Source organism: Ammospiza caudacuta, chromosome 3 (genome assembly GCF_027887145.1).
Source record: "Ammospiza caudacuta isolate bAmmCau1 chromosome 3, bAmmCau1.pri, whole genome shotgun sequence".
Classification (NCBI taxonomy): Eukaryota; Metazoa; Chordata; class Aves; order Passeriformes; family Passerellidae; genus Ammospiza; species Ammospiza caudacuta.
Window position 1 is genome coordinate 118,019,908 of NC_080595.1, and position 24,758 is coordinate 118,044,665.

Here is a 24,758-nt window from a genome sequence, read left to right on the forward strand (position 1 = left end):
TGCTGGTATTTGGGATCCCATCTCATGGCAATTCCCAGGTCCAGCCTGGCCCATTCCTGCTGGGATTTTGGACTCTCATCCCTGCTGGTATTTGGGATCCCATCCCATGGCAATTCCCAGCTCCAGCCTGGGCCATTCCCACTGGGATTTGAGAATCTCATCACATCCCATGGCCAGGAGCAATTCCCAGCTCCAGCCTGACCCATCCCTGCTGGGATTTGGGATCCCATTCCTGCTGGGATTTGGGATCCCACCCCTGCTGGGATTTGGGATCCCATTCCTGCTGGGATTTGGGATCCCATCCCTGCTGGGATTTGGGATCTCATTCCCTGTCAGAGCAATTCCCAGCTCCAGCCTGGGCCATCCCTGCTGGTATTTGGGATCCCATCCCATGGCAATTCCCAGCTCCAGCCTGGGCCATTCCCACTGGGATTTGGGATCTCATTCCCTGTCCAGGAGCAAATCTCAGCTCTAGTCTGGCCCATTCCTGCTGGGATTTGGGATCACATTCCATGGCAATTCCCATTTCCAGTCTGACCCATTCCTGCTGGGATTTGGGATCCCACCCCTGCTGGGATTTGGGATCCCATCCCTGCTGGGATTTGGGATCACATTCCATGGCAATTCCCATTTCCAGCCTGGCCCATTCCTGCTGGGATTTTGGACTCTCATCCCTGCTGGGATTTGGGATCCCATCTCATGGCAATTCCCAGGTCCAGCCTGACCCATTCCCACTGGGATTTGAGAATCTCATCACATCCCATGGCCAGGAGCAATTCCCAGCTCCAGCCTGACCCATTCCTGCTGGGATTTGGGATCCCACCCCTGCTGGGATTTGGGATCCCACCCCTGCTAGGATTTGGGATCTCACCCCTGCTGGGATTTGGGATCCCATCCCACGGCAATTCCCAGCTCCAGCCTGACCCATTCCTGCTGGGATTTGGGATCCCATCCCTGCTGGGATTTGGGATCTCACCCCTGCTGGGATTTGGGATCCCATCCCACGGCAATTCCCAGCTCCAGCCTGACCCATTCCTGCTGGGATTTGGGATCCCATCCCTGCTGGGATTTGGGATCCCATCCCACGGCAATTCCCAGCTCCAGCCAGGCCCATTCCCACTGGGATTTGGGATCCCACCCCTGCTGGGATTTGGGATCCCATCCCACGGCAATTCCCAGCTCCAGCCAGGCCCATCCCTGCCGGGCAATGCCCAGGTGGGATCTCGCTGCTCCCTGGAATTCCGGCGATGGAACCCCTGGATGGGGGGATCCCAGAATTCCAGGGACCCTCCCCCACGCCATCGTTGTCCCCGTGTGTCCATCCCGGGAAAACGGGGATGGCTGGAAAAGGCTCCGGCCGGGAAAGGGTTACGGCGGGCGGATCCCGAAAGCCAGCCCGGCTTTGGGAGCTCGGGATTGAGCTCCGGGCTGGGTCCCGCGGGAACGCGGCTCAGGTGGGATCCGGGATGCTCCAGCTGGATCTCATCCCCCGCTCCCCGCCCGCCGTTCCCGGGATGGAGCCGCGGGACGAGGAGGGCGCCGATGTTTTGCTGACATTTCGCACTCGCGGCGGCTCCCGGGACACCCCGGGCGGAGCTGGCGGCGCGCCCCGATCCACCCACTCCCATTCCCGGCCCTTGGAAGCGTGCAAAGGGCCGGGATCCAAGGAAAAGCGAACATTTCCTGCCCCTGCCCAGGCTCCAGGGAGCGGGAGGAGGAAAACAAGCGGGATTCGGGGATTTGGGGTCCCCGAAACCCTGGAAAAGGTCCGGGAATGGCGTTCCTGGGCCAGCAGAAGGTTGGGATTGCTCTCCCGATGGATCCTCGAACCCCCGGTTGGAGTTTTCCATGAATTCGGGCGGGATCCGGCTGGTCCCAACCTCAGGGGGTGACTTTATTCCAGTCCCTTCCCAGAAATTCCTCTCCCTTGGGAATGGGGTTCCCTGGAGGGTCAGCCTCGCCTTGGGATGAGCCCCGAGAATTCCAGGGAATCTGGAATTCCAGAATTCCATCAAGCCCCAAAGGCAGGGAGGCACTGCCAGCCTTTCCCAGGGCAAGGGATTTGCTGGGAATTCTGGGCTCGGTCCTGGGGGGCTCCGGCTTTTCCAGCGTTTCCCAGTGGGAAGGGATGGGAACAGCAGGATCGGGAAGCTGGGAAGAGGCAGGAGCAGGGATTTGGGGAATGGGATCAACACTCAGGGATCTCCTGGATGGGAAATTCTCCCTCTGGATCCAAAACTGTCCCTACTCCCACAGATCCCCTCGGAGTCACCTCCATGAGCCCCTTGCAGCATTCCCATCCGGAGCTGGATGTTCCCAGCCCAGCCAGCCCCTCCCGCCCTTCCAGCCAGGAATCCCTTCCCAAGATCCCACCATCCCAAGCTCCCCTTTCCCACTGGAAGCCATTCCCTGCCTCCTGCCCCTCCAGCCCTTGCCCAAATCCCAGCTCTCCTGGAGCCCCTTCGGGATGGGGAAGTGGCTCCAAGGATTCCCTGGATCCTGCCCTGATCCAGCTGCACATTCCCAGCCCTCCCAGCCTGCCATTGGATCCATCCCCATCCCGACTCCTCCTTAAGAAGGAATTTCAGGATCCAGGGGCTTCACTGGGAATTCGGGACTCCAGGGAGGGTCTCCCTTCCCTTTTCCATCCCCAGATTCCATAAAAATCCCTCGGGATGGATCCTGAGTGTCCTTGATCCCAGAATTCCAGAATGGTTTGGTGGGAAGGGACGTCAAATCCCATCCCAGGGACACTTCCCACCATCCCAGGGTGCTCCAAGCCCATCCAACCTTTCCTTGGACACTGCCAGGGATGGGAGAGCCGCAGAATCCCTGGAAAACCTGGGCCAGGGCCAGGACAGCTCCCGGTGCTGCTCCCACCATGGAATCCACCGTTCCCAGGGCTGGGAATCCCGGCTGGAACGTGGAGCTGAGAGCTGAGCTCATCCCTGCACCAGAGGAGCCACGTCCAGAGCTCCTTCCCGGGAGATCTGTGCGCTCCCACTCCCGCCATGGATCCGGGGGGGATCCCAAGGTGGATCCAGGGTGAATCCTGAGGTGGATTCCAAGGTGAATACTGAGGTGAATCAGGGGGGGATCTGGAGGTGGATCCTGGGGTGGATCCAGAGGTGGATCCAAAGGTGGATCCCGAGGGGAATCCCAGGGTGGATCTGGGATGGATCTGGAGGCAGATCCGGGGTGGATCCTAGGGGAGATCCGGGGGACGATCTGGGGGCAGATCCAGAAGTGGATCCCGAGGTGGATCCAGGGGTGTATCTGGAGGTGGATCCAGGGTTGGATCTGGAGGTGGATGCAGGAGTGGGTCCAGAGGTGGATCTAGAGCTGGATCCAGAAGAGGATCCACATGTGGATCCCCAGGGGGATCCTGGAGTGGATCCAGAGGTGAATCCCGAGTGGATCCGGAGGCGGATCCGCCCTCACCGTGCTCGCAGAGGTTCAGCTTGGAAAGGCTCCGTCCCTCGAAGGGCTCCTCCAGGACGGATCCGTTCTCCCTCTCGGAGAAGGTGTGGAGATCCACGGCCTTGTTCTCCATCCTGCTGGAGAAAAACAGGAATGTCCCACGGGGCCTTGGCACATCCCAATCCCAATCCCAATCCCAATCCCAAATCTCAATCCCAATCCCAAATCCTAATCCCAATCCCAATCCTGGCTCCTGCATTGGGATGGGGCAGGTGAGAGCCCACCTGGAATTGGGATCCCGAAATCAGCGGGACAGGGAGCTGGAGAGGAGACTGTGAAGCTGCTGCAGGGCTGGGAGAGCTGGGAATGTGCAGCTGGATCAGGGCAGGATCCAGGGAATCCTTGGAGCCGCTTCCCCATCCCAAAGGGGCTCCAGGAGAGCTGGAATTTGGGCAAGGGCTGGAGGGGCAGGAGGCAGGGAATGGCTTCCAGTGGGAAAGGGGAGTTTGGGATGGTGGGACCTTGGGAAGGGATTCCTGGCTGGGCTGGGATTCCCAGAGAATCCCTGGCAGCGTCCCAGGCTGTCTGGACGGCGTTTGGGGCAGGCACAGATCCTTGGATTCTGTTTTCCCTGGGAATTTGCTGCTGCTGGGGTTTTGTCACCCCCACCCCAGTTCCACCAGCAGAACTCCCAGCTCCAGTCCCGCTTCCAAGGGGGAAAATCCATCCGGGAATTCCAGAGGGGTCTCAAATTCCCCACAGAAATGGGGATGGGGAATGGGGGCAGGAGTGTCCAGGGGGAAGTGGGATAGGGAGAAACTCCAGGTGGAGATTGACCCGGGACACCGGGACAGGGGATCTGGGACAGGAACTGGGATAGGAACTGGGATTGGAATGGGGATAGGGGATCTGGGACAGGAACTGGGATTGGAGGAACTGGGATTGGAGGAAATGGGATTGGAGGAAATGGGATAGGGGATCTGGGATAGGAACTGGGATTGGAGGAACGGGGATAGGGGATCTGGGATAGGAACTGGGATAGGAACTGGGATAGGGGATCTGGGATAGGGGATCTGGGACAGGAACCAGAATAGGAACTGGTATAGGGGATTGGGGATAGAAACCAGGATAGGAACCAGGATAGAAACCGGGATAGGAACTGGGATAGGAACTGGGATAGGAGATTTGGGATAGGATCTGGGATAAGGGATCTGGGATAGGAACTGGGACTGGGAGAACCGGGACAGGAACTGGGGTAGGAACTGGGATGGGAATGGGGATAGGAACCAGGATAGGGGGAACCAGGAAAGGAACCGGGATAGGAACCGGGATAGGAACCGGGATAGGGAGAACTGGGATAGGAACCGGGTCAGGGAGAACCAGGACGGGAACAGGGATAGGAACTGTGATAGGAACCGGGATAGGAACCAAGACAGGGGATCTGGGATAGGAACTAGGATAGGATAAAACAGAGACAGGAGCATCCCCTGGGAATGCCGGGGCAGAAATCCCCCACAAGGATTCGGGGCAGGAACCTCTCCCGGGGAAACGGGGACAGGGAGAACCGGGATAGGAACCAGGATAGGAACCGAGACAGGAACCGGGACAGGAACCGGGGCCACTGGGACAAGGAGAACCGGGACAGAGGAATTCAGGACTGGAGCATCCCGGGAGAACCGGGACAGGAATTCGGGACTGGAGCATCCCGGGAGAACCGGAGCATCTCCCTCTCCGCCCACCCCGCTCCCCTCCCGGCGCTCCGTGTCCCTCCGCCCCGTCCCCGCTCACCCTTCGGGATTTCCCGAGCTTCCCGTGGTCTCTTCCCGGGATTTCCCTCAGTCCCCGGGCTGTGTCCCGCCGGCGCTGGCCGCTACCGGGGGCCGAGGAGGGCGAGGAGCCGCCCCGGGCGGCGGCGGGGCCCGGCAGCCGCCCATGGGTGCGGGGTCCCGGCGCTGTGAGCGGGGCCCGCCCGGCCCGAGCCCTTTGTAGGCGGAACCGGAGCGGGGCCGGGCTCCCCGCGCCCCCGCCCGCCCACCGGGGCCGCCCCCGCCGCCCCGAGCCCGCCCGGGGCCTCGAGAGGGGCAGGGGAAGGGAGGGAGGAACCGGGAACGGAGCGTCCTCCGGGAAAAACGGGGCTGGAAAACTCCTGGGCAACCGGGACAGGGGGAACCGGGAGAGGAGAATCTCCCGGTAGTACCGGGACAGGGAGGACCGGGACAGGAGAAACTCCCAGTGGAACCGGGGCTGGAACGACTCCTAGGGCAACCGGGACAGGGGGAACCGGGAGAGGAGAATCTCCCGGTGGTACCGGGACAGGGAGGACCGGGACAGGAGAAACTCCCAGTGGAACCGGGGCAGGGGAGAAGGGAACCGGGAACGGAGCGTCCTCCGGGAAAAACGGGGCTGGAACGACTCCTAGGGCAACTGGGACAGGGGGAACAGGGACAGGGAAAAACGGGGACAAGAGAATCTCCCGGTGGTACCGGGACAGGGGGACCGGGACAGGAGATTCTCCCCGGAATACTCGAACAGGGGGAACCGGGACAGGGGGACCGGGACAGGAAAATATCCAGGGGACACCGGGACACGGGGCACCGGGACAGGAGAAGCTCCTGGTGGAACCGGGACAGGACGAATCCCCCGAGGGTACCGGGACAGGGAGAACCGGGACAGGAGAATCTCCCAATGGAACCGGGGCAGGGGAGGAGGGAACCGGGAACGGAGCGTCCTCCGGAAAAAACGGGGCTGGAACGACTCCCGGTGGGACCGGGATGGGGGAACCGGGACAGGAGAATCTCCCGGGAATACTCGAACAGGGGGAACCGGGACAGAAGAAACTCCCGGTGGAACCGGGACGGGGGGATCGGGACAGGAGAATCTCCTGGGGACACCGGGACAGGAGAATCTCCTGGGGACACCGGGACAGGAGAATTTCCGGTGGTACCAGGACAGGAGGGACCGGGACAAGCGAGTCTCCCGGTGGGACCGGGACAGGGGGCACCGGGACCAAAGCACTTCCCAGGGTTACCGGGATAGGGGAAACCGGTTTGGGAGCATCTCCCGGGAAAAACGGGGCGGGAACATCTCCCGGGAAAAACGGGATAAGGGAAACCGGGATGGGAACATCTCCCGGGGGAACCGGGACACGCGGCAGCGGAGCTGGAGCGTCCCGCGGGAGGAACGGGACAGGAGCAAACCCCGGGAAAACGGGACCGGGGGAACGAGGATAGGGGCATTTACCGGGAAAACGGGACAGGGGGAACTGAGACAGGAGCATTTCCCGGGGAAATCCGGTCATGGACAGGCGGGATCGGGGCTGGAATATTCCCGGGAAATGGAGAGAGGGGGAATCGGGGTTGGAATGTTCCCGGGGGAATGGAAATAGGGAACCGGGGCTGGAATATTCCCGGGAATGGAGAGAGGGAATCGGTGATGGAATATTCCCGGGAAATGGAGAGAGGGGGAATCGGGGCTGGAATATTCCCGGGAATGGAGAGAGGGAATCGGGGCTGGAATATTCCCGGGAAATGGAGAGAAAGGATAGTGGGGCTGGAATATTCCTGGGAAATGGAGAGAGGGATAGTCGGGGCTGGACTATTCCAGGGAAATGGAACCGGGACTGGAGAAATCGGGGCTGGAACATTTCCGAGGGAAGACGGGGCTGGAATATCCCTCCCCAGGAGCATCCCCCCAAGTGGCCTCCTTGGAAAAGGGCGGAGTTTTCCCTGGAATTCCCGCCCGGAGGGAAGGAGGCGGATCCGTGTCCCAGCTCCGGGGGATTTCCATCCTTCCACTCCCAATTCCCGGCCAGCAGGAGAACCCAAACCCCGCTGCCCCCGCGGGGAAACTGAGGCACGGAGCGCCAGAGGGAAATGTCTGCGATGATCCCAAGCCCTTCGGCCTTGGCTGTGCGGGAGCAGGGAATGACAATCCGGGATGAAGGGAAGGGCCTGGATTTGTCTTTTCTCCAGGAAAAGCTGAATTTGGGAATATTTCCCTGGATTTCAGGAGATTCCAGCAGAATTTTGCTGCTTTTCCTCCTCTTCAGTTTCCATCCATGGATTTGTTCCATCCGTGGTGGCTTCAGGTTGGATTCCAGCCTTGCTCCTCTGGGTTCTGCTGGAAGAGTGGGATGAGGGAGGAAAAAAGGGATTAAAAAGAGTTAATATGGAATAAAAACTGCTCCGGAGGCGGGAATGACTTTTGGCGTCATCACAGCTCAAACGATTCCATGGAATTCTGGGATTACCGAGGTGGGAAAAGCCCTCGGAGATGAGGAACTCCAGGTGGGAGCAGTGGTGGATCCGAGCCCTTTATTTGGGAATGTGGGGCGGGAAAAGACACCCAGAGCCCCAGAGCTGATCCCAAACCTCCGGATCCCGGGCAGGAGAAGCCGGATCAGGCTTGGGAAAAAAATCCCAAATCCTCCCAATCCCTGGGATGTGCCATGGGCTGGATCACCCCAGGATCGGGGAAGGAAACCCAGCCCTTGGAATGGGGTTGGGTTTCCTTATTTCCACCCATGGAGACCATTCCATGAGGAGTTTCCAGGAGGAATTTCCCTTCCCAAGGTTTTCCCGGTGACGTTTTCCCTCAGGAATGTCTCATTCCTGACTCCGAGCTGGAATTTTTATGGAAAAAACTCCAGGGCAGGCGCTGCACCGGCATTCCCAGGAATTTCCAGGTGGAATTTCCAGGTGGAATTTCCAGGTGGAATTTCCAGGTGGAATTCGGACCCTGGCCGTTGCACCGAGGGATGTCTGGTTGGATTTTGGGATCGATTCCCACCTGGAAAGGTTTTCCAGCCCTTCCCCTTCCCGGGGCAGATGGAGTTCCCGTTCCTGGAGGGATTGGGATCCCTTGGATTTGGGGGAGCAGGGATCAGGGCTGGGAATGGTTGGATCCGAGGGCTCCAAGGGCTTTTCCAGGCTCCACAATTCCATGATTTTATGGACAATGGGACTCTCCCAGCTGGCGCTGCTTTCCCAGGAATGGGAGGATCCAGAGAACAGGAAAGGGGGGGACATTCCTTGTAGGATGATCCCAGGGGTCCCATCCTCTGGGATGGTTTTTGTGGGAAGAGGATTCCAGGATCTTCCAGTTCCACCCCCATTCCATATGTGGGGACTCCTCTCACCATCCCAGGGTGCTCCAATTTTCCCATGGACACTCCCAGGGATTCTCTGGGAATTCCAGCCCAGCCAGGAATTCCTTCCCAAAATCCCAAACTTTTCCATTTAAAACATTTCCTTTCCATGATTTCCCCCCAACAATCCCCGCTCCATCCCGACATTCCAGCCTCACCCTCTCCCCGGGATCTCCAATCCCACCCCGACAGGGAATCCTGGAATGCCGGGACACCGGGAATGGGGATCCTCGAGAGGACAATTCCATCCTGGAGGGCCAAAAGCTGGGATTTGGGAATTTCGTGGAATTCTGGAAGGGATTGGATGGGAATGGACCTTCAATCCCATCTCATTCCGACCCTGACACTTCCAAAATCCCAGGGTGCTCCAAATTTTCCATGGACACTCCCAGGGATTCTCTGAGAATTCCAGACAGGGAATTCCATTCCTTCCATTCCTTGGGACAGGAATGGAATCCTCTGGCTGGAATTCCCAGAGAAAATTCCATTCCTTCCCAAAATCCCCAACTTTTGCATTTAAAACTCTTCCTTTCCATGATTTCTGCCCACAATCCCCTCTCCATCCCGACATTCCAGCCTCGCCCTTTTCCCGGGATCTCCAATCCCACCCCGACAGGGAATCCTGGAATGCCGGGACACCGGGAATGGAACCCCCCGTGCCAGCGGGCAGGGCTGGGGGGGATTTTGGGATTTTGGGCAGGAATTCCTCCCTCGGGAGCTCCCAGGGACGCAATTCCCGAGCTCTTGCTGCCCTCTAAAGGACTGGATCGGGAGGAGCTGCCGAGCGATCCCGGGAGTGGGAGAAATCCCTGGAAAAACCGGAAAATTCCTCCCTGGGAGTCTCGGGTTTGAGCTGGGAGCGGGTCCGGACCAAAAGGAGGATTTGGGATCGCCCGATCCAGGTGGGAACATCCCTGGAACTTCGGGATCAGATCCTGGTCTGGGAGGACTCAAAAATTCCACCCTTCCCATTAAAGATCCCAAAGAATTCCCAGATCCATCCTGGGTTTTCCTTTATTTTCCTCCTCCCTCCTGTTTTTTCCCAAGTTGCTCTTCATTTTTTAAATTTTCTTTCCACATTTTTTCTATTTTTTTCTCATTTTGTTGCATTTCCCCCCCACCTTTCCCTTCTTTTTTCCCTCTTCTTCCCTTCTCCTTCTCTCTTCCCCATTTTGCTGCTTTTTCCCCCCATTTTTCCCCCTTTCCTTAATTTTCCCTTTTTTCCTCATTTTTCCCTGCTGTTTCCCAGAATATCAGGGGGGGCTTTGGCTGGACCCCAAATTGGGGGCGATTTTGGGGTGAATTATCCTGATTTTGGGTTTTTATTTTGGCATTTGTCCTCATTTTTGGGGGGGTCATCCTGGTCCTTAAAATGATCCCAAAAAATCTCTGGAATTTGGGAGCCAACAAAGCCAAGAGGGAAAAAAATCGGATTTTGTGGAAATGGGAATGTGGGAGAGAGAGAGGGAAAAGGAAGGGAAAGGAACGGGAATGGGGCTGGGGAGAGAAAAATCCTTGGGTGGGGATTCCCAAAAAAGCAAAAAATTCCATGGATTCACAGGTGGGAATGTGGGATTGGGAGAAATTCCCAAAAAAATCCCAGATCCCATGGATCCACAGGTGGGAATGCCCAGGTGTGTCCTAGGATGGGGCAGAATTCCCAAAAAATCCCAGATCCCATGGATTCACAGCTGGGAATGCCCAGGTGTGTCCTGCGGTAGAGCAGAATTCCTAAGAAAGTCCAAATCCCATGGATTCACAGGTGGGAATGCGGAATTGGGAGGGATTCCCAAAAAATCCCAATTCCCATGGACTCACAGGTGGGAATATGCAGATGCATCGTGAGGTGGGGTAGAATTCCTAAAAAAGTCCCAAATCCCATGGATTCACAGGTGGGGATGTGGGACGGGGAGGAATTTCCAAAAAAGGCACAAATCCCATGGATTCACAGGTGGGAATGCCCAGGTGTGTCCTGGGATGGGGCAGAATTCCCAAAAAATCCCAGATCCCATGCATTCACAGGTGGGAATGCTCAGGGATTCCCCAAATAAAATCCCAAATCCTATGGATTCACAGGTGGGAATGTGGGATTGGGCAGAATTCCCCCAAAAAGGCCCAAATCCCATGGATTCAGAGCTGGGAATGCCCAGGGATTCACATAAAATCCCAAATCCCATTGATTCACACAGCTGGGAATGCCCAGGTGTGTCCTGAGTGGGGCAGAATTCCCCAAAAAATCCCAGGTCCCATGGATTCACAGGTGGGAATGCAGGATGGGGAGGAATTCCTGAAAAATCCCATGGATTTTCAGGTGGGAATGCCCATCCCCGGGATGGGGCGGGATTCCCATAAAAGCTCATGAATATGCAATAAGATCTAATTACCATAAATTATAATTTCCCAGGGAGTTTCCAAGGAAAGCCAGAGCAGCTTCAGAATTCCCGAGGGATTTTTCTCTTTCCCAGTAAAATCTGCCAGGCACAAGCGCAGATTCCCAGATTCCCAGATTCCCAGATTTCCTTTTGCCTCTCCCCAAGCCTTTCGTGGATTTTCCAGCCCAATCCCAGGGAATGGGGCCGGATTTATCCTGCCCTGTTTGGGATTTGGATTTGGGATTTTGGGAATCCTGCCCATCTCGGGACACACCTGGGCATTCCCACCTGGGAATCCATGGGATTTGAGGGGTTTTTTTTGGGAATTCTGCCCCATCCCTCATTCCCACCTGTGAATCCATGGGATCTGGGCTCTTTTGGGAATCCCAGAAAACACCTGGGTATTCCCACTTCTGAATCCATGGGATTTTTTGGGAATTCCTCCCCATCCCACATTCCCACTTGTGAATCCATGGGATTTGGGCTTTTTTGGGAATCCCAGGACACACTTGGGCATTCCCAGCTGTGAATCCCTGGGATTTGGGATTTTTTGGGAATTCTGCCCCACCCCACATTCCCACCTGTCAATCCATGGGATCTGAGATTTTTTGGGAATTCCTCCCCATCCAGCTTTCCCATCTCTGAATCCATGGGATTTGGGCTCTTTTGGGAACCCTGGAACACACCTGGATATTCCCACTTCTGAATCCATGGGATTTTTTGGGAATTCTGCCCCATCCCACATTCCCACCTCTGAATCCATGGGATTTGGGATTTTTTGGGAATCCCTGGGCATTGCAACCTCTGAATCCATGAGATTTGTGGGTTTTTTGGGAATTCTGCCCCACCCCAGGATGCACCTGCACATTCCCACCTGTGAATCCATGGGATCTGGGCTTTTTTGGGAATTCTCCCCACCCAGGACACACCTGGGCATTCCCAGCTGTGAATCCATGGGATTTTTTGGGAATTCCTCCCCATCCCACATTCTCACCTGTGAATCCATGGGATTTGGGCTTTTTTGGGAATCCCAGGACACACTTGGGCATTCCCAACTGTGAATGCATGGGATTTGGGATATTTTGGGAATCCCTGGGCATTCCCAGCTATGAATCCATGGGATTTGGGATTTTTTGGGAATTCTGCCCCATCCCAGGACACACCTAGGCATTCCATCTCTGAATCCATGGGATTTGGGCTTTTTTTTGGGAATCCCAGGACACACCTGGACATTCCGAACTGTGAATTCTTGGGATCTGTGATTTTCTTGGGAATTCCGCCCCATCCCAGGACACACTTGGGCATTCCTAACTGTGATTCCATGGGGTTTGGGATTTTTTGGGAATCCCTCCCCGTCCCACCCCAGGACTGTAAATTCCCGGGGGAATTCCCGGCGGGAATCCGGGCAGATCGGAGCCAGCCGGGATCGGGATCTGCTCCCAGGGAACGAGGGATGGGCTGAGGGAAGCGCCTCCAGCTGTGCCAGGGGAGCTTTCTGGGATATCGGGAACAATTCCTGCCTGGAATGGGTTTAAATCCCCATTCCTGGGTGGATTTCAAATCCCTGTGGATTTGGGGAGACCTGGATCAGGTCCTGGCTCCGAGGGCTTTTCCAGCCCCAAGAATTCCAGGATTCCCCGAGGTTTCTTTTCCTTGCCCTCCGGTGCTTGACGCTCCTCCCCACGGGCTCGGCTCCTCCACAACATTCCCGGGATTTTTTTGGGAAGGGCGGGGAGTGCGGATCCCACGGAGCTCTGCCTCAGTTTCCCCATTCCCAAATTCCTGCAGCTGGGAAGGGAAAAGGAGGAAAGGGGGGAAAGGGGAAAAAGGGAAAAGGGGAAGACGAAAAAGGGGGAAAAGGGGCGGAGAAATGAGGAAAGGAAATTTCAAGGAAAGAAAATTTCAAGGAAAGGAAAGGAAATTTCAAGGGAATTTCAAGGAAAGGAAAGGAAATTTCAAGGAAAGGAAAGGAAACTTCAAGGAAAGGAAAGGTAAGGAAATTTCAAGGGAATTTCAAGGAAAGGAAAGGAAAGGAAAAAGAGGAGAGGGGAGGGGAGGGAAGGAAGGGAAGGAGAAGGGAGGGGAAGGAGGAGGAGGAGAAAGGGGAGGAAGGCGGGAGAGAGGGAGGGACGGCCCCGCTGCTGAATAATTCAGTGCGGGGAGCGGGGGAAGCTCCGCACCGGCACCGAGACCGCACCGAGCCGAGCTCCGGAGCGCGGCACCGGGAACAGGACCGGGACCGCCACCAGCACCGGCCCAGGGACCGCACCGGACCGGGACCAGGACCGAGACCCCGTCAGGCTCCAGGCACGTCACGGGGCTCAACACCGGGCTCCGCACCGAGCACCGGGACCGCATTAAGCCCCGGGAGCACCTCGGGCTCCGCACCGGGACCGCATCAGGTTCCAGACACTGCACCGGACCACACCGAGCACCTCGGTCCGCACCGGGCTCTGCACCGGGACCGCTCCAGGACCGCATCGGGGCGGCCCCGGGACCACCTTGGGCTCCGCTCCGAGCCCGCCCCGGGACGGCATCGAGCACCAGGACCAACCCGGGACCACCTCGGGCTCCGCTCCAAGCCCACCCCGGAACCGCATCGGGCACCGGGACCACCTCGGGCTCCGCTCCGAGCCCACCCCGGGACTGCATCGGGCACCGGGACCACCTCAGGACCTCCTCGGACTCTGCACCGGGACCGCTCCGGGACCAGACCGAGCTCCGCACCGAGCACCGGGACCGCACCGAGCGCCCCGAACCGCCCCGGGCTCTGCTCCGAGCCCGCCCCGGGCCCGCCCCGAGCGCCTGGATCCGCACGGGCCCGGCCCCGAGCCCGCCCCGGTGGCCGCGGCTCCGTCCCCAGCCCCGCACGGTCCCGCCATGGCTCTGGTGCTGCAGCTCCGCTCCGTCTCCGGCCTCCGCGGCAAAGGCGACCGCATCGCCAAGGCGGCGTTCCGGGGTACCGGGAGCGGGAATTGGGGGACAGGGATTTGAGGAGAGGGAATTGGGGATGAGAGATCTGGGGGAGAGAGTTTGGGGGATCGGGAATTGGGGAGCGAGAATTGGGATCAGGATTTGGGGGAGAGGAATTGAGGGATCAGGAACTGGGGAGAGGAATTTGGGGAGCGGCAATTGGGGGATCGGGATTTAGGGGAAAGGGACTGGGAGGCAGGAATTGGGGGAGGATCAGGATTAGGGGGAGAGGGATTTGGGGGATCAGGAATTGGAGAGCCGGAATTGGGATCAAGATTTGAGGGAGAGGGACTGGGAGGAGAGGGATTGAGGGATCAGGAATTGGGGAGAGGGATTAAAGGATTGGGAACTGGGGAGAGGAATTTGGGGAGCGGGAATTTTGGGATCGGGATTTAGGGGAAAGGGACTGGGAGGCAGGAATTGGGAGAGAGGAATTGGGGGTCGGGAATTGGGGTCAGGATTTGGGGGAGAGGGATTGAGGGATCAGGAACTGGGGAGTGGGAATTGGGGGATCAGGATTTCGGGCAAAGGGACTGGGAGGCAGTAATTTGGGGGAGAGGAATTTGGGGGAGAGGGATTGGGGGGTCGAGAATTGGGGAGCTGGAATTGGGATCAGGATTTGGGGGTTCAGGGATCAGGATTTGTGAATTGAGGGAGAGGGATTGGGAGGCAGGATTTGGAGATAAGGTATTTGGAGGAGAAAGATTGGGGGATCGGGAGGACAGGAATTGGGAGGGCAGGGATTGGGGGACAGGATTTTGGGGACAGGATTGGTGGGGCAGGATTTGGGAAGTGGGAGTTGAGGGACAGGAATTGGGGTAGAGGGATTTAGGATCGGGATTTTGAGGGCAGGGTTTGGAGGTATAGGAATTTGGGACAGGATTTGGGGGACAGGAATTGGGGAAGAAGGATTTGGGGTGCAGGATTTGGTGTGCAGGAATTGGGGGAGAAGGATTTGAGGGAAAGGATTTGGAGGTTCAAGATTTGGGGAAGTGGAATTTGGGGTATCAGGATTTGGGGACAGGATGTGGGGTGCTGAGGGACAGGATTGGTGGAGCAGGGTTTGGGAAGTGGGAATTGAGCAGCAGGAATTGAGGGACAGGTACTTGGGATAGGTTCAGGGTTTGGGGGACAGGACTTTGGGAGGAGAATTTGGGGGAGAGGAATTTGGGGAGGTGAGATTTGGGGTGCAGGAATTGGGGAGAAGGATTTGAGGGAAAGGATTTGGAGGATCAGGATTTGGGGCAGTGGAATTTGGGGACAGGATTTTGGGGTGCAGGGTTTGAGGGATAGCACTGGTGGAGCAGGATTTGGGAAGTGGGAATTGAGGGGCAGGAATTGAGGGACAGGAACTGGGGGCAGGATTTTGAGGGTGGGATTTGGAGGTTCAGGGTTTGGAGGACAGGATTTCGGGAGGAGAATTTGGGGGACAGGACTTGGGGGATGGTAACTGAGGGAGACGGGATTTGGGGTGCAGGAACTGGGGAGAAAGATTTGAGGGAAAGAATTTGGGAGGGTGGGATTTGGGGAGAGGGATTTGAGGGGCAGGAGATGGGGATCAGAAATTTGGGACAGGATTTTGAGGGCAGAGTTTGGAGGTGCAGGATTTGGGGGAGAGGATTTTGGGATGAGGATTGTGGAGGAGGATTTGGGGTAGAGGATTTTGAGGAGGTGGGATTTGGGGTGCAGGAGCTGAGGAGAAGGATTTGAGGGAAAGGATTTAGAGGTTTGGGATTTGGGGATGGGATTTTGGGGTATCAGGATTTGGGGTGCAGTGTTTGAGGGACAGGATTGGTGGAGCAGGATTTGGGAAATGGGTGAGGGGCAGGATTTGGAGGTGCAGAATTTGGGGGACAGGATTTTGAGGAGGTGGGATTTGGGGTGCAGGAATTGGGGAGAAGGATTTGAGGGAAAGGATTTAGAGGATCGGGATTTGAGGAGTGGGATTTGGGGACAGGATTTTGGGGGAGCAGGATTTGGGGAGCAAGATTTGGGTGTGGAATTTGAGGGACAGGATTTGGCAATTCGGGAATTGGGGTCCGGATTTGGGGGTGGAATTTGAGGGACAGGATTTGGGGGTGGAATTTGAGGGACAGAATTTGGGGAATCCCAGCATCCATCCCTGCCTCAGTTTCCCCATGCACTACCCCAAATTTGTTCTTTTTGGGATCCCCTCCCCTCTGGTTTATCCAGGGAAAAGGGGATGAATTCCCAAGGTGAAATTCCCACCGGGATCCGCAGCAGCTCCAAAGATTTCCTTGGGAAGGAGCAAAAATTCCCCCGGGGCTGTGGAAGTTCCAGAGCTGCCAGAGCTTTTCCAAGGCTCGGGAAAGTCTCGGGATGGGATCCCAGCTCTTCCAGAGGCCGGGAATGCATGGAGGGAGAGTGGGATGGGGGTGGGAACAGCGATCCCAGCTCAGCAGGGGAAATCCAGGAATTCCATTGGGGTGGAAAAGGCGGGAACAGCGATCCCAGGTGAATTCCAGAAATTCCATAAGTGAGAAAAAAGACAGAAACAGGGATCCCAGCTCAGCCGAGGAATTCAATTAATTCCGTCAGTGAAAAAAAGGCGGAACGGTGATCCCAGCTTAGCAGGGGAATTCCAGGAATTCCATCGCCAGCCTGGATCAGCTTCCCCTGCTCTTAATGAGCTCGGGATCATTAATCAGGGATAATTAACTATCAGCTCCCTGTCGTGCTTCCAGCTCCAAGAACATGCCTGGAAAAAAGTGGAATTCCCAGGAAACCCACTATGGAGCCCTGGGTGATTCCAAATTTCTGGTTCTGGACATTCCTGCTCCCGAATCCAGCCCAAATTCCCAGCGGGACTTTGGGAATTTTGGGATCTGTCCCGGCTTTGGGTCCCGACTGGAAAACAGGGAATGACTTCCCACTGGGAAAGGGGAGCTTGGGATTGTGGGATCTTGGGAAGGAATTCCTGGCTGGGCTGGAATTCCCAGAGAATCCCTGGATCCCCGGCAGTGTCCCAGGACAGGTTGGAGCACCCTGGGATATTGGGATTGGAATGGGATCATGGGATTGAAAGTCCCTTTCCACCCAAACCATTCTGGGATTCTGGAATTCCAAGGAAGGAAGTTCCAGGATGGTTGGATCAGGGTCCTGAGGGTTTTTCCTGCCCTTTTCCATCCACAAATTCCCATGGAAAAGGGGATTTAGGGTCATGCCAGGATGCAGCCAATGCCTGATGCTTCCAGGCGGGAATTCCTTTTCCCAGGCTCATCCAGGCCCTGGCCAGGAAAATCCAGCTGCTAAAAGGGGCTGGAAGCAGCTCGGGAAGCAATTCCAGATGTGGTTGGATCCGAGAAGTGGATCCGGATGGATCCATCCCTTGGATGTGCCTGGAGAGGGATTTGGGCTCATGCAAAGCTCAGCAAACCTTGGATCTGCGAGGAAAACCTTCAGCTCCAAAGTTTCTCACATCTTTCCCTAATTCCTGAGCAGGATTTGGGCTCATTCCCAGCTCCAAAACTGCACCAAACCTCAGATCCATAGGGATAAAAATTCCGCTCCAAAGGCTGTGGGTGTCTTTCCCAAATTCCTTGTATCCAACGGGAAACTGAGGGAGCAACTCTGTGCAGACTGGGAATTCCAGGGATGATCTCTGGGAACCTCCTGGACACGCAGCTGGAATGTTTTGGAATGTGGGAGAGCTCTGGGGCCGGAATCCAGGATGGAATCTGGGCTGGAATATTCCATGGGATGCAGGAGCTGGCTCAGGATGAGGAGATGGGAAAAATCTTTAAGGATAAATTAGTGGGATAATCCTTTGGGATCTGCTTGCCATGCCGTGGATTCTGGAGCAGAAAAACAGGAGTTTTCCATGATCTTGGAATCATGGAATGATTTGGGATGAAAGGGATCCCAATTTGGGATGATCTTGGAATCATGGAATGATTTGGGATGAAAGGGATCCTAAAGCTCGTCCCAATCCACCCCCCTGAGAGCTCCTCCCTTGTTCAGTTTCCCCGGGAATGCTCTGCTGCCCCCTCGCTCCAGGAAAATTTGGGAATGCTTCCTGGGAAGTGTCCTGGTCCTCTCCAAGCGATTCCTTAAATCCCTGATGGAATTTTGGCCCTTGGATTAAACCCACGCTGGCCTGAGCCCCATGGGAATCATTCCTTGGGAATCATTCCTGCCTGGAAAGGGGCAGCGTCCATGGGAATCATTCCTTGGGAATAATTCCTGCCTGTAAAGGGGCAGTGCTCATGGGAATCATTCCTTGGGAATAATTCCTGCCTGTAAAGGGGCAGTGCCCATGGGAATCATTCCTTGGGAATAATTCCTGCCTGGAAGGAGCAGCCCAGGGCCGTGGGATCCCCATTCCCAAAGGGATTGAAATCCCTTTGGATGTGGCTCTTGGGGACATGGATCAGGGAATGTTGGACTCAGTCCGAGAGGGGTTTTCCAAGCAAAATAATTCCAAAATAATTTTCCACGTTTCCTTCCTTAATCCAGGCCCTGTCCTGCCCTGGGGTGGGATAGGGTGGGTTCCAGTTGCACTGACCGGGAATTCCAGGCCTGGAATGTTTCCGGTTGGCGTTCAGTCGCAAAATCCATTGGGAAAAGCTTTTCCAGTGCCTCTGGAAAAGCTTTGGACCCTTGAGCATGGAATGAGGAGCTCAGGATCCCAGCTCCCAGATGGATATTCCTCATTCCTCAGGTTTTCCTGGATGGGATTCCCTTCCCCATCCCAGCCCTATCTGACAATGGGATCCGCCGGAGCTCCCGGGTGGGAGAGGAAGGAGAGAAATCCGGGATAAAACATTCCCGAGGCTGGAGTGGGAAGTGGTGCTGCTCCTCCTCTCCTGGGAATTTGCAGCATTTTCCAAATGGGGGAAACTGAGGCACAGATGGAATTCTGGATCCACGGGAGCAGCCAGGGAGGGTGGGAGGTGGATCCTGCTCTGGAAGTGGAGGGAAAAGATGGATTCCATGGCCAAAATCTGCTCCAAAATCCTGGAATAGCAGGGATTCCTCTCCATCCACAGCTTTGGATTTGACTCCCACATTCCCAAGGGAATCCCACGGGATTCCCAAGGGATCCTGTGAGGATCCAGAGTGGAGGCTCAGCTTTGTCTTTAGGATTGTCCCAGTTTTCCATCAGGGATTTGGGAATGGGACTGTGCCCGGATGGCTCCAAAAGGCTCCCAGATCCATTCGGAAAAATACATGGAAATAAACAGGGATGACTCCAGGATTTTCTGGGAATTCTGAATTTTCATTCTGGCTTTGGATGGGTGGATTCTGTGGCCAAAATCCACTCCCAAAACCCTGGAATATCAGGGATTCCTCTCCATCCACAGCTTTGGATTTGAGTCCTACATTCCCAAGGGACTCTGCTTTCAGCTTTGCCTTTAGGATTGTCCCGGTTTTCCATCAGGGATTTGGGAATGGGATCAAATCTTGGCAGCTCCAAAAGGCTCCCAGATCCATGAACACATGGAAAAAACCAGGGATGACTCCAGGATTTTCTGGGAATTCCGTCTTTTCAGCCTGGCTTTGGGGAAAAGGCAGGAAAACGGGGAATTTCCATCACCTGGCCCATTTTTTGGGAAGCTCCAGCAGGATCTGAGCTCTGCTCCAGAGTCGCTTTCCCATGGGAATTCCCACTTCATCCCGGCTTAATTGCGTTTGTGTATGGGGCTAATTAGGGAGCTGGGAGTTAATGGATCACAAGGAGCTGCCAGGAGAGGTTTCCTCTCGGGAATGGGGCTGGAAAATGAGGGATATCACTCATGGATACCCCCTGGAGAACCGGCGGATAACGATTCCACCTTCAGGAAAAGTCGGGATGCTCCTGGGTTGGGAAGGGTTGGAGCAGGGAGGTGCCACAGGATTAAGGGGTCTCTCCCAGGAGGTGGAATTCCGGTGGAGTTTTTCCATCCAGTGTTCCCAGATCCTAAAATTCCAGGGTGTCCCAGAGTCTCCCAGCCCTATATCTGCCTCTTTTCCCTCTTTTTCTTTTCCAGGACTTTCCTTCTACACTCGAGTGCTGGAAAACTGCGAGGACGAGGCCAAGTTTGACGAGGTAGGAGAAGTTTTCCATCTTTTTTATCACAAAAATCTGACTTGTTTTCCCAGGATTCCCTGTTCAAGTGAAAACCCAGGATTCCCAGTCCCGGTGAAATCCCTGGTCCAAATTTTTCTTGGCGTCTTCATTGTCTGCTCCAAGGTTTCTCCTGGCAGGGGCCAAATGGGATTCCTGGCTGGACACAGGTGGGAAAATCCCCATGGAATTTTCCAAGGAAGAGGATAAATTAAGAATATAAAATTTTCCATGTTTTCTGCACTGAATTTCAGGAAAAATTGTTCTTCCAAAGTGGGAAAATCCCGCTGGGATTTTGGCTCCATTTTCCTTTGTTTCAGGAGGAAAAAGTTGGGATTTCCCCCCCCTGAAATTCCTTCTTTTTCCTTCAGGCACAGAATTCCCAGAGGAGCTGTGGCTGCCCCTGAATCCCTGGAAGTGTCCAAGGAAAACCCTTGGATCAACCTGGGATAGGGAAATTTCCCTGCCCATGGAATGGGATGGGATTTAAATTCCTTCCCTGCCGAAACCATCCCGTGAACACTTCCAGGGCTGGAACATCCCAAATTTTTGGGAATTTTTTCCCCCTCCAAGCCCCATCCAACTCCATCTCCCACCAGCCCTCTGGGATTATTTTTCCACCCCATTCAGCACATGCCATTGGAAAACCATATTTGGGAATGGTTGGGATCGTGTTTGGATCAGGAGCTGTGTCCAGCCTGGAATTCCAGAAATTTCAGGGAAGAAAATCCCTCCTGGAGCAGCCACAGGTTCTGCGATGCCACAGGGGCATTCCTGGATCAAATCCTTCCTGCTGGGGGAATATCCAGGGAATCTCCACCCTCCTGTGGGCACAGGGAATTCCTGGGAATATTTGGAGTTCAAACCACTCAGATTATCCATGGCAGATCCCAAATCCTGGAGCAGGACAGGAGTCGGGCTTTGCTTCCCAGGAATAGGGACAGGACAAGGGGAAACGGCCTCAGGCTGTGCCAGGGAATTTGAGGCCGGATTTTGGGAATAATTCCTCATGGAAAAGGTGGGCAGACCTTTGGAGGGGCCACCAGGGAGGTTTGGAGTCCCCATCCCTGGAGATTTCCAAGGAATTCCTGGATGTGGCACTCCAGGAATTGTTCTATTCCTATGTCTTGGACTCAATGATCCCAGAGGGTTTTCCCAACGTGAATAGTCCTTGGATTCTGTGATGTCAGAGCTGAGGAAATCCGTGTCAATTCCCTTTTATCCTGCCCCTCTTTTCCATGGTAATTCCTTCTTTTCCTGCCCCCTATTTTCCATGTTAATTCCCTTTTTTCTTGCCCCCTCTTTTCCGTGTTAATTCCCTTTTTTCCTCTTTTCTGTGTTAATTCCCTCTTTTCCTGCCCCATCTTTTCTGTGTTAATTCCCTCTTTTCCTCCTCCCTCTTTCCATAAATCAGGATCCGCCCCCAGGCAGGATTTGGATTTCAAACCCCGGCGGTTTCCATTTGTTTGGTTCTACTCCATTTCTTTTCCAATTATTTTCTCTTTCATTCCTTAAAGAATTCTGCAAACCCTCTGCTGCCCCGGATCCTGGAATATTCCAGAGGCTGTGCACAGCTCCCCAATTAATCAGGAATGTTTGTGTTCCGTGCTGAAATCCCGAAGGATTTAGTCTTGGAAAGGCTTTTCCTGCAGATCCCCCACAGCCTGGGAGGGAAGGGAATCTCTGGGAGTGAAGGAGCCCAAATTCCTGGGAGATGAAATTCCCTGGGATAATTTCAGACAGGCCCTGAGGCAGGAGCTGCTCCTGCCAATTCCAGGAAACACAAACCATGGAATTTTGGGCAAGAAGAGACCTTAAAACTCATCCCATGGCAGGGAGAGGGACACCTTTCCTGATCATTCCAGGAAATACAAACCATGGAATTTTGGGTCGGAAGAGACCTTAAAACTCATCCCATTCCAGGGACAGGGAAATATTTTTTGATCATTCCAGGAAACACAAACCATGGAATTTTGGATGGGAAGAGATCATAAAACCCATCCCATTCCAGGGACAGGGACACTTTTCCTGATCCCAGGGTATTTCAAGCCCTGTCCAGCCTGGCCTTGGACACTTCCAGAAATCCAGGGGCAGCCACGACTTTTCTGGGAATTCTGTGCCAGGACCTTCCCAGTTTCCCATTGGTTTTTTTTCCCAGCACTTGGAAAACCCTGGGATCAACCTGTGGCTCCAGCCACAACTTTTCCAGATTATTTTCCCCCTTTTCCTTTGGCAAATGCGATCCCAGAATTTAGTGAATCCCTGGACGTCACCCCCCACAATTGCTGCCACTTCCTCTGTCTTTCCTTGGATTTAGAGTTGATTTCCTGGGATTTGGTGGATCCCAAAGCACATCCAGCACCTTTTGGATGGAGGTTGGACAGGGACAAGGGAATCTGGCTGGGAAAATTCCCATTTTTCCCCTCCTCTCTCTGGGAAATCTCCTGGTGCAGAGCCCTGAAAAGTGGGAATAGGACAACTCCTCAGGCCAGAGAGATTTGGCATCCCTGCAGAATTCCTTCCTGGAAAGGGCTGTCCAGTGGTGGAATTCCCAGAGGGATTTCAATCCACATGGATGTGGGGAGATGGACCAAGGGTGGCCCCAGCAGCGCTGGGAATTCTTGGATTCAGTGATCTCCAAGGATTTTTCCAACTCCTTGATTCCATAACCTTGGGATTTCTGGGTGATTTGACCACGGGATCCAATCCCTGGAGCATCAAAACATTTGGGAAAAAACCAAGGAGAAATTCCATCCCCACATTGGGAGCTCGGGATAAATCCTGCTGCAGGATCCGTTGGCGCCATTTCCCATTTCCCTTTATATCCCAGTAATTTTCCCTTTGCTTCCTTGACTCTGCAGACCAATTAAACCCGGGAATAAATAGCTCGGGAAGTGCTGAGGAGGTGCCAGTTCCTTCCTGGGAATCTGCTGGATGAGCAAATTCTCTTCCCGTGGTTTTCAATCCTGCTCTGCTGCTCCTGGGAGGGATCCTGGATCCCGGATCCGCTGCCTCTGGCACGTTCCCAACCCGGGGTGCACCAGGAGTGGCATGGGAAGGGGGGATTTGGAAGTTGTGGGGGTTTGGAAATCCGTGAATCCAGAGGGTTGGGCTGACAGAGGGATTTGCCTTGGGAAGCAAAAAACAAAAAAAAAAAAGGAAAGGGATCATATTTTGTGGAATCATGGAATGGTTTGGGAGGGGAGGGAAATTAAGGATCATCCTGTTCCAACTGTGACAGCTCCCACTGTCCCAGGGTGCTTCAGCCTTTCCTTGGAGACTTCCAGGGACCCAGGGATTCTCTGGGAATTCCAGCCCAGCCAGGAATCCCTTCCCAAGATCCCACCATCCCAAGCTCCCCTTTCCCACTGGAAGCCATTCCCTGCCTCCTGCCCCTCCAGCCCTTGCCCAAATCCCAGCTCTCCTGGAGCCCCTTTGGGATGGGGAAGCGGCTCCAAGGATTCCCTGGATCCTTCCCTGATCCAGCTGCACATTCCCAGCTCTCCCGGCCTGGGTCCATATTCCCATCCTCATCCAATGTCTGTACTCATATTTTCCACATGTGAGTCCATGGAATAGTTGGCCCTGGGCACATCCTTAGTGACATCCCTGTGAAACAATCACTTTTCCTGGCAAAAGCTGCCTTTTTCCTGGGAAAAGAGGCTTTTCTCCATCCCCTCCACTGCTGCTCCCTGGAGCACTCTTGGTTCATCCCTGTCCTCCTTTTCCCAAAAAAAATCCTGGATCATCCTAGTCCTTCTTTTTCTGAACTCTCCTGGTTCCTCTCTCCTTTTCCCAACTGATCCTGGCTCTTCCCTCTCCTCCTTTTCCCAAAACTCTCCTGGCTTTTCCCACTTCTTTTCTCAGCTGGTGCTGGCCCATCCATCTCCTCCTTTTCCCGGCTGATCTTTGCTCATCCATCTTTTCCTTTTCACAAAATCCTCTTGGCTAATCCATGTCTTCCTTTTCCCAAAATCCTCCTGGCTCTTTCCTCTCCTTTTCCCAAAACTATTCTGGCTCATCCCTCTCCTCCTCTTCCCAGCTGATCCTGGCTCTTTCCTCTCCTTTTCCCACCTGATCCTGGCTCAGCCCTCTCCTCCTTTTCCCCCAAACCCTTCTGGCTCATCCCTCTCTTCACTTTCCCAAAATGCTCTTGGCTCATCCCTCTCCTCTTTTTCCCAACCAATTTTCGCTCATCCCTCTCCTTCTTTTCCCAAAAAACTCCTGTCTCTTCCCTCCCCTTTTCCCTCTCCCCCTTTTCCCAATGAACCTTTGCTCATCCCTCTCCTCCTATTCCCAAAACTCTCCTGGCTCACCCCTCTCCTTTTCCCAGCTGATCCTGGCTCATCCATCTCCTCTTTCTCCCAAAAAGCTCCCAGTTCATCCCTCTCCTCCTTTTCCCAGCCAGTCTTTGCTTGTCCATCTCTTCCTTTTCCCAAAAGCTCCCAGCTCATCCCTCTCCTCCTTTTCCCAGCCAATCTTTGCTTGTCCATCTCTTCCTTTTCCCAAAAGCTCCCAGCTCATCCCTCTCCTCCTTTTCCCAGCCAATCTTTGCTTGTCCATCTCTTCCTTTTCCCAAAAGCTCCCAGCTCATCCCTCTCCTCCTTTTCCCAGACTTTCCGCTGGCCGGTGGCGACCAACATCGACGGGAATGAGATCCTGGAGATCCAAGTGTTCAACTACAGCAAAGTCTTCACCAACAGGTGAGTCCCTCCTTCGCACGGCCCACATGGATCTCATCCCGCAGGAAGAGGCAGCTCCGCCTCCCTTTGGAGGCAGG

At 54.9% G+C, this 24,758-nt stretch overlaps 2 protein-coding genes across 3 annotated transcripts in view; one reads left to right on the plus strand and one right to left on the minus strand.

The window, feature by feature from the left end:
• Positions 1–5,369, minus strand: part of SCARA5 (scavenger receptor class A member 5) — a 33,760-nt gene extending 28,391 nt beyond the window's left edge. Inside the window, exons 1-2 of one of the 2 annotated variants that reach the window (XM_058801465.1) lie at positions 5,209–5,369; positions 3,442–3,554 (exon numbers count right to left, since the gene is read on the minus strand). In XM_058801465.1, coding sequence (XP_058657448.1) covers positions 3,442–3,553 — 112 coding nt within the window. In that variant the 5' untranslated portion in view covers position 3,554; positions 5,209–5,369. Of the gene's footprint in view, positions 1–3,441; positions 3,558–5,208 lie in introns of both variants that reach the window. The other variant, XM_058801466.1, reaches the window with a different exon arrangement.
• Positions 5,370–13,818: 8,449 nt separating this feature from the next.
• The window catches only part of OTOF (otoferlin), a 104,312-nt gene continuing 93,372 nt past the window's right edge, over positions 13,819–24,758 (plus strand). Inside the window, exons 1-3 of the mRNA XM_058800905.1 lie at positions 13,819–13,897; positions 19,902–19,960; positions 24,593–24,681. Coding sequence (XP_058656888.1) covers positions 13,819–13,897; positions 19,902–19,960; positions 24,593–24,681 — 227 coding nt within the window. The remainder of the gene's footprint in view (positions 13,898–19,901; positions 19,961–24,592; positions 24,682–24,758) is intronic.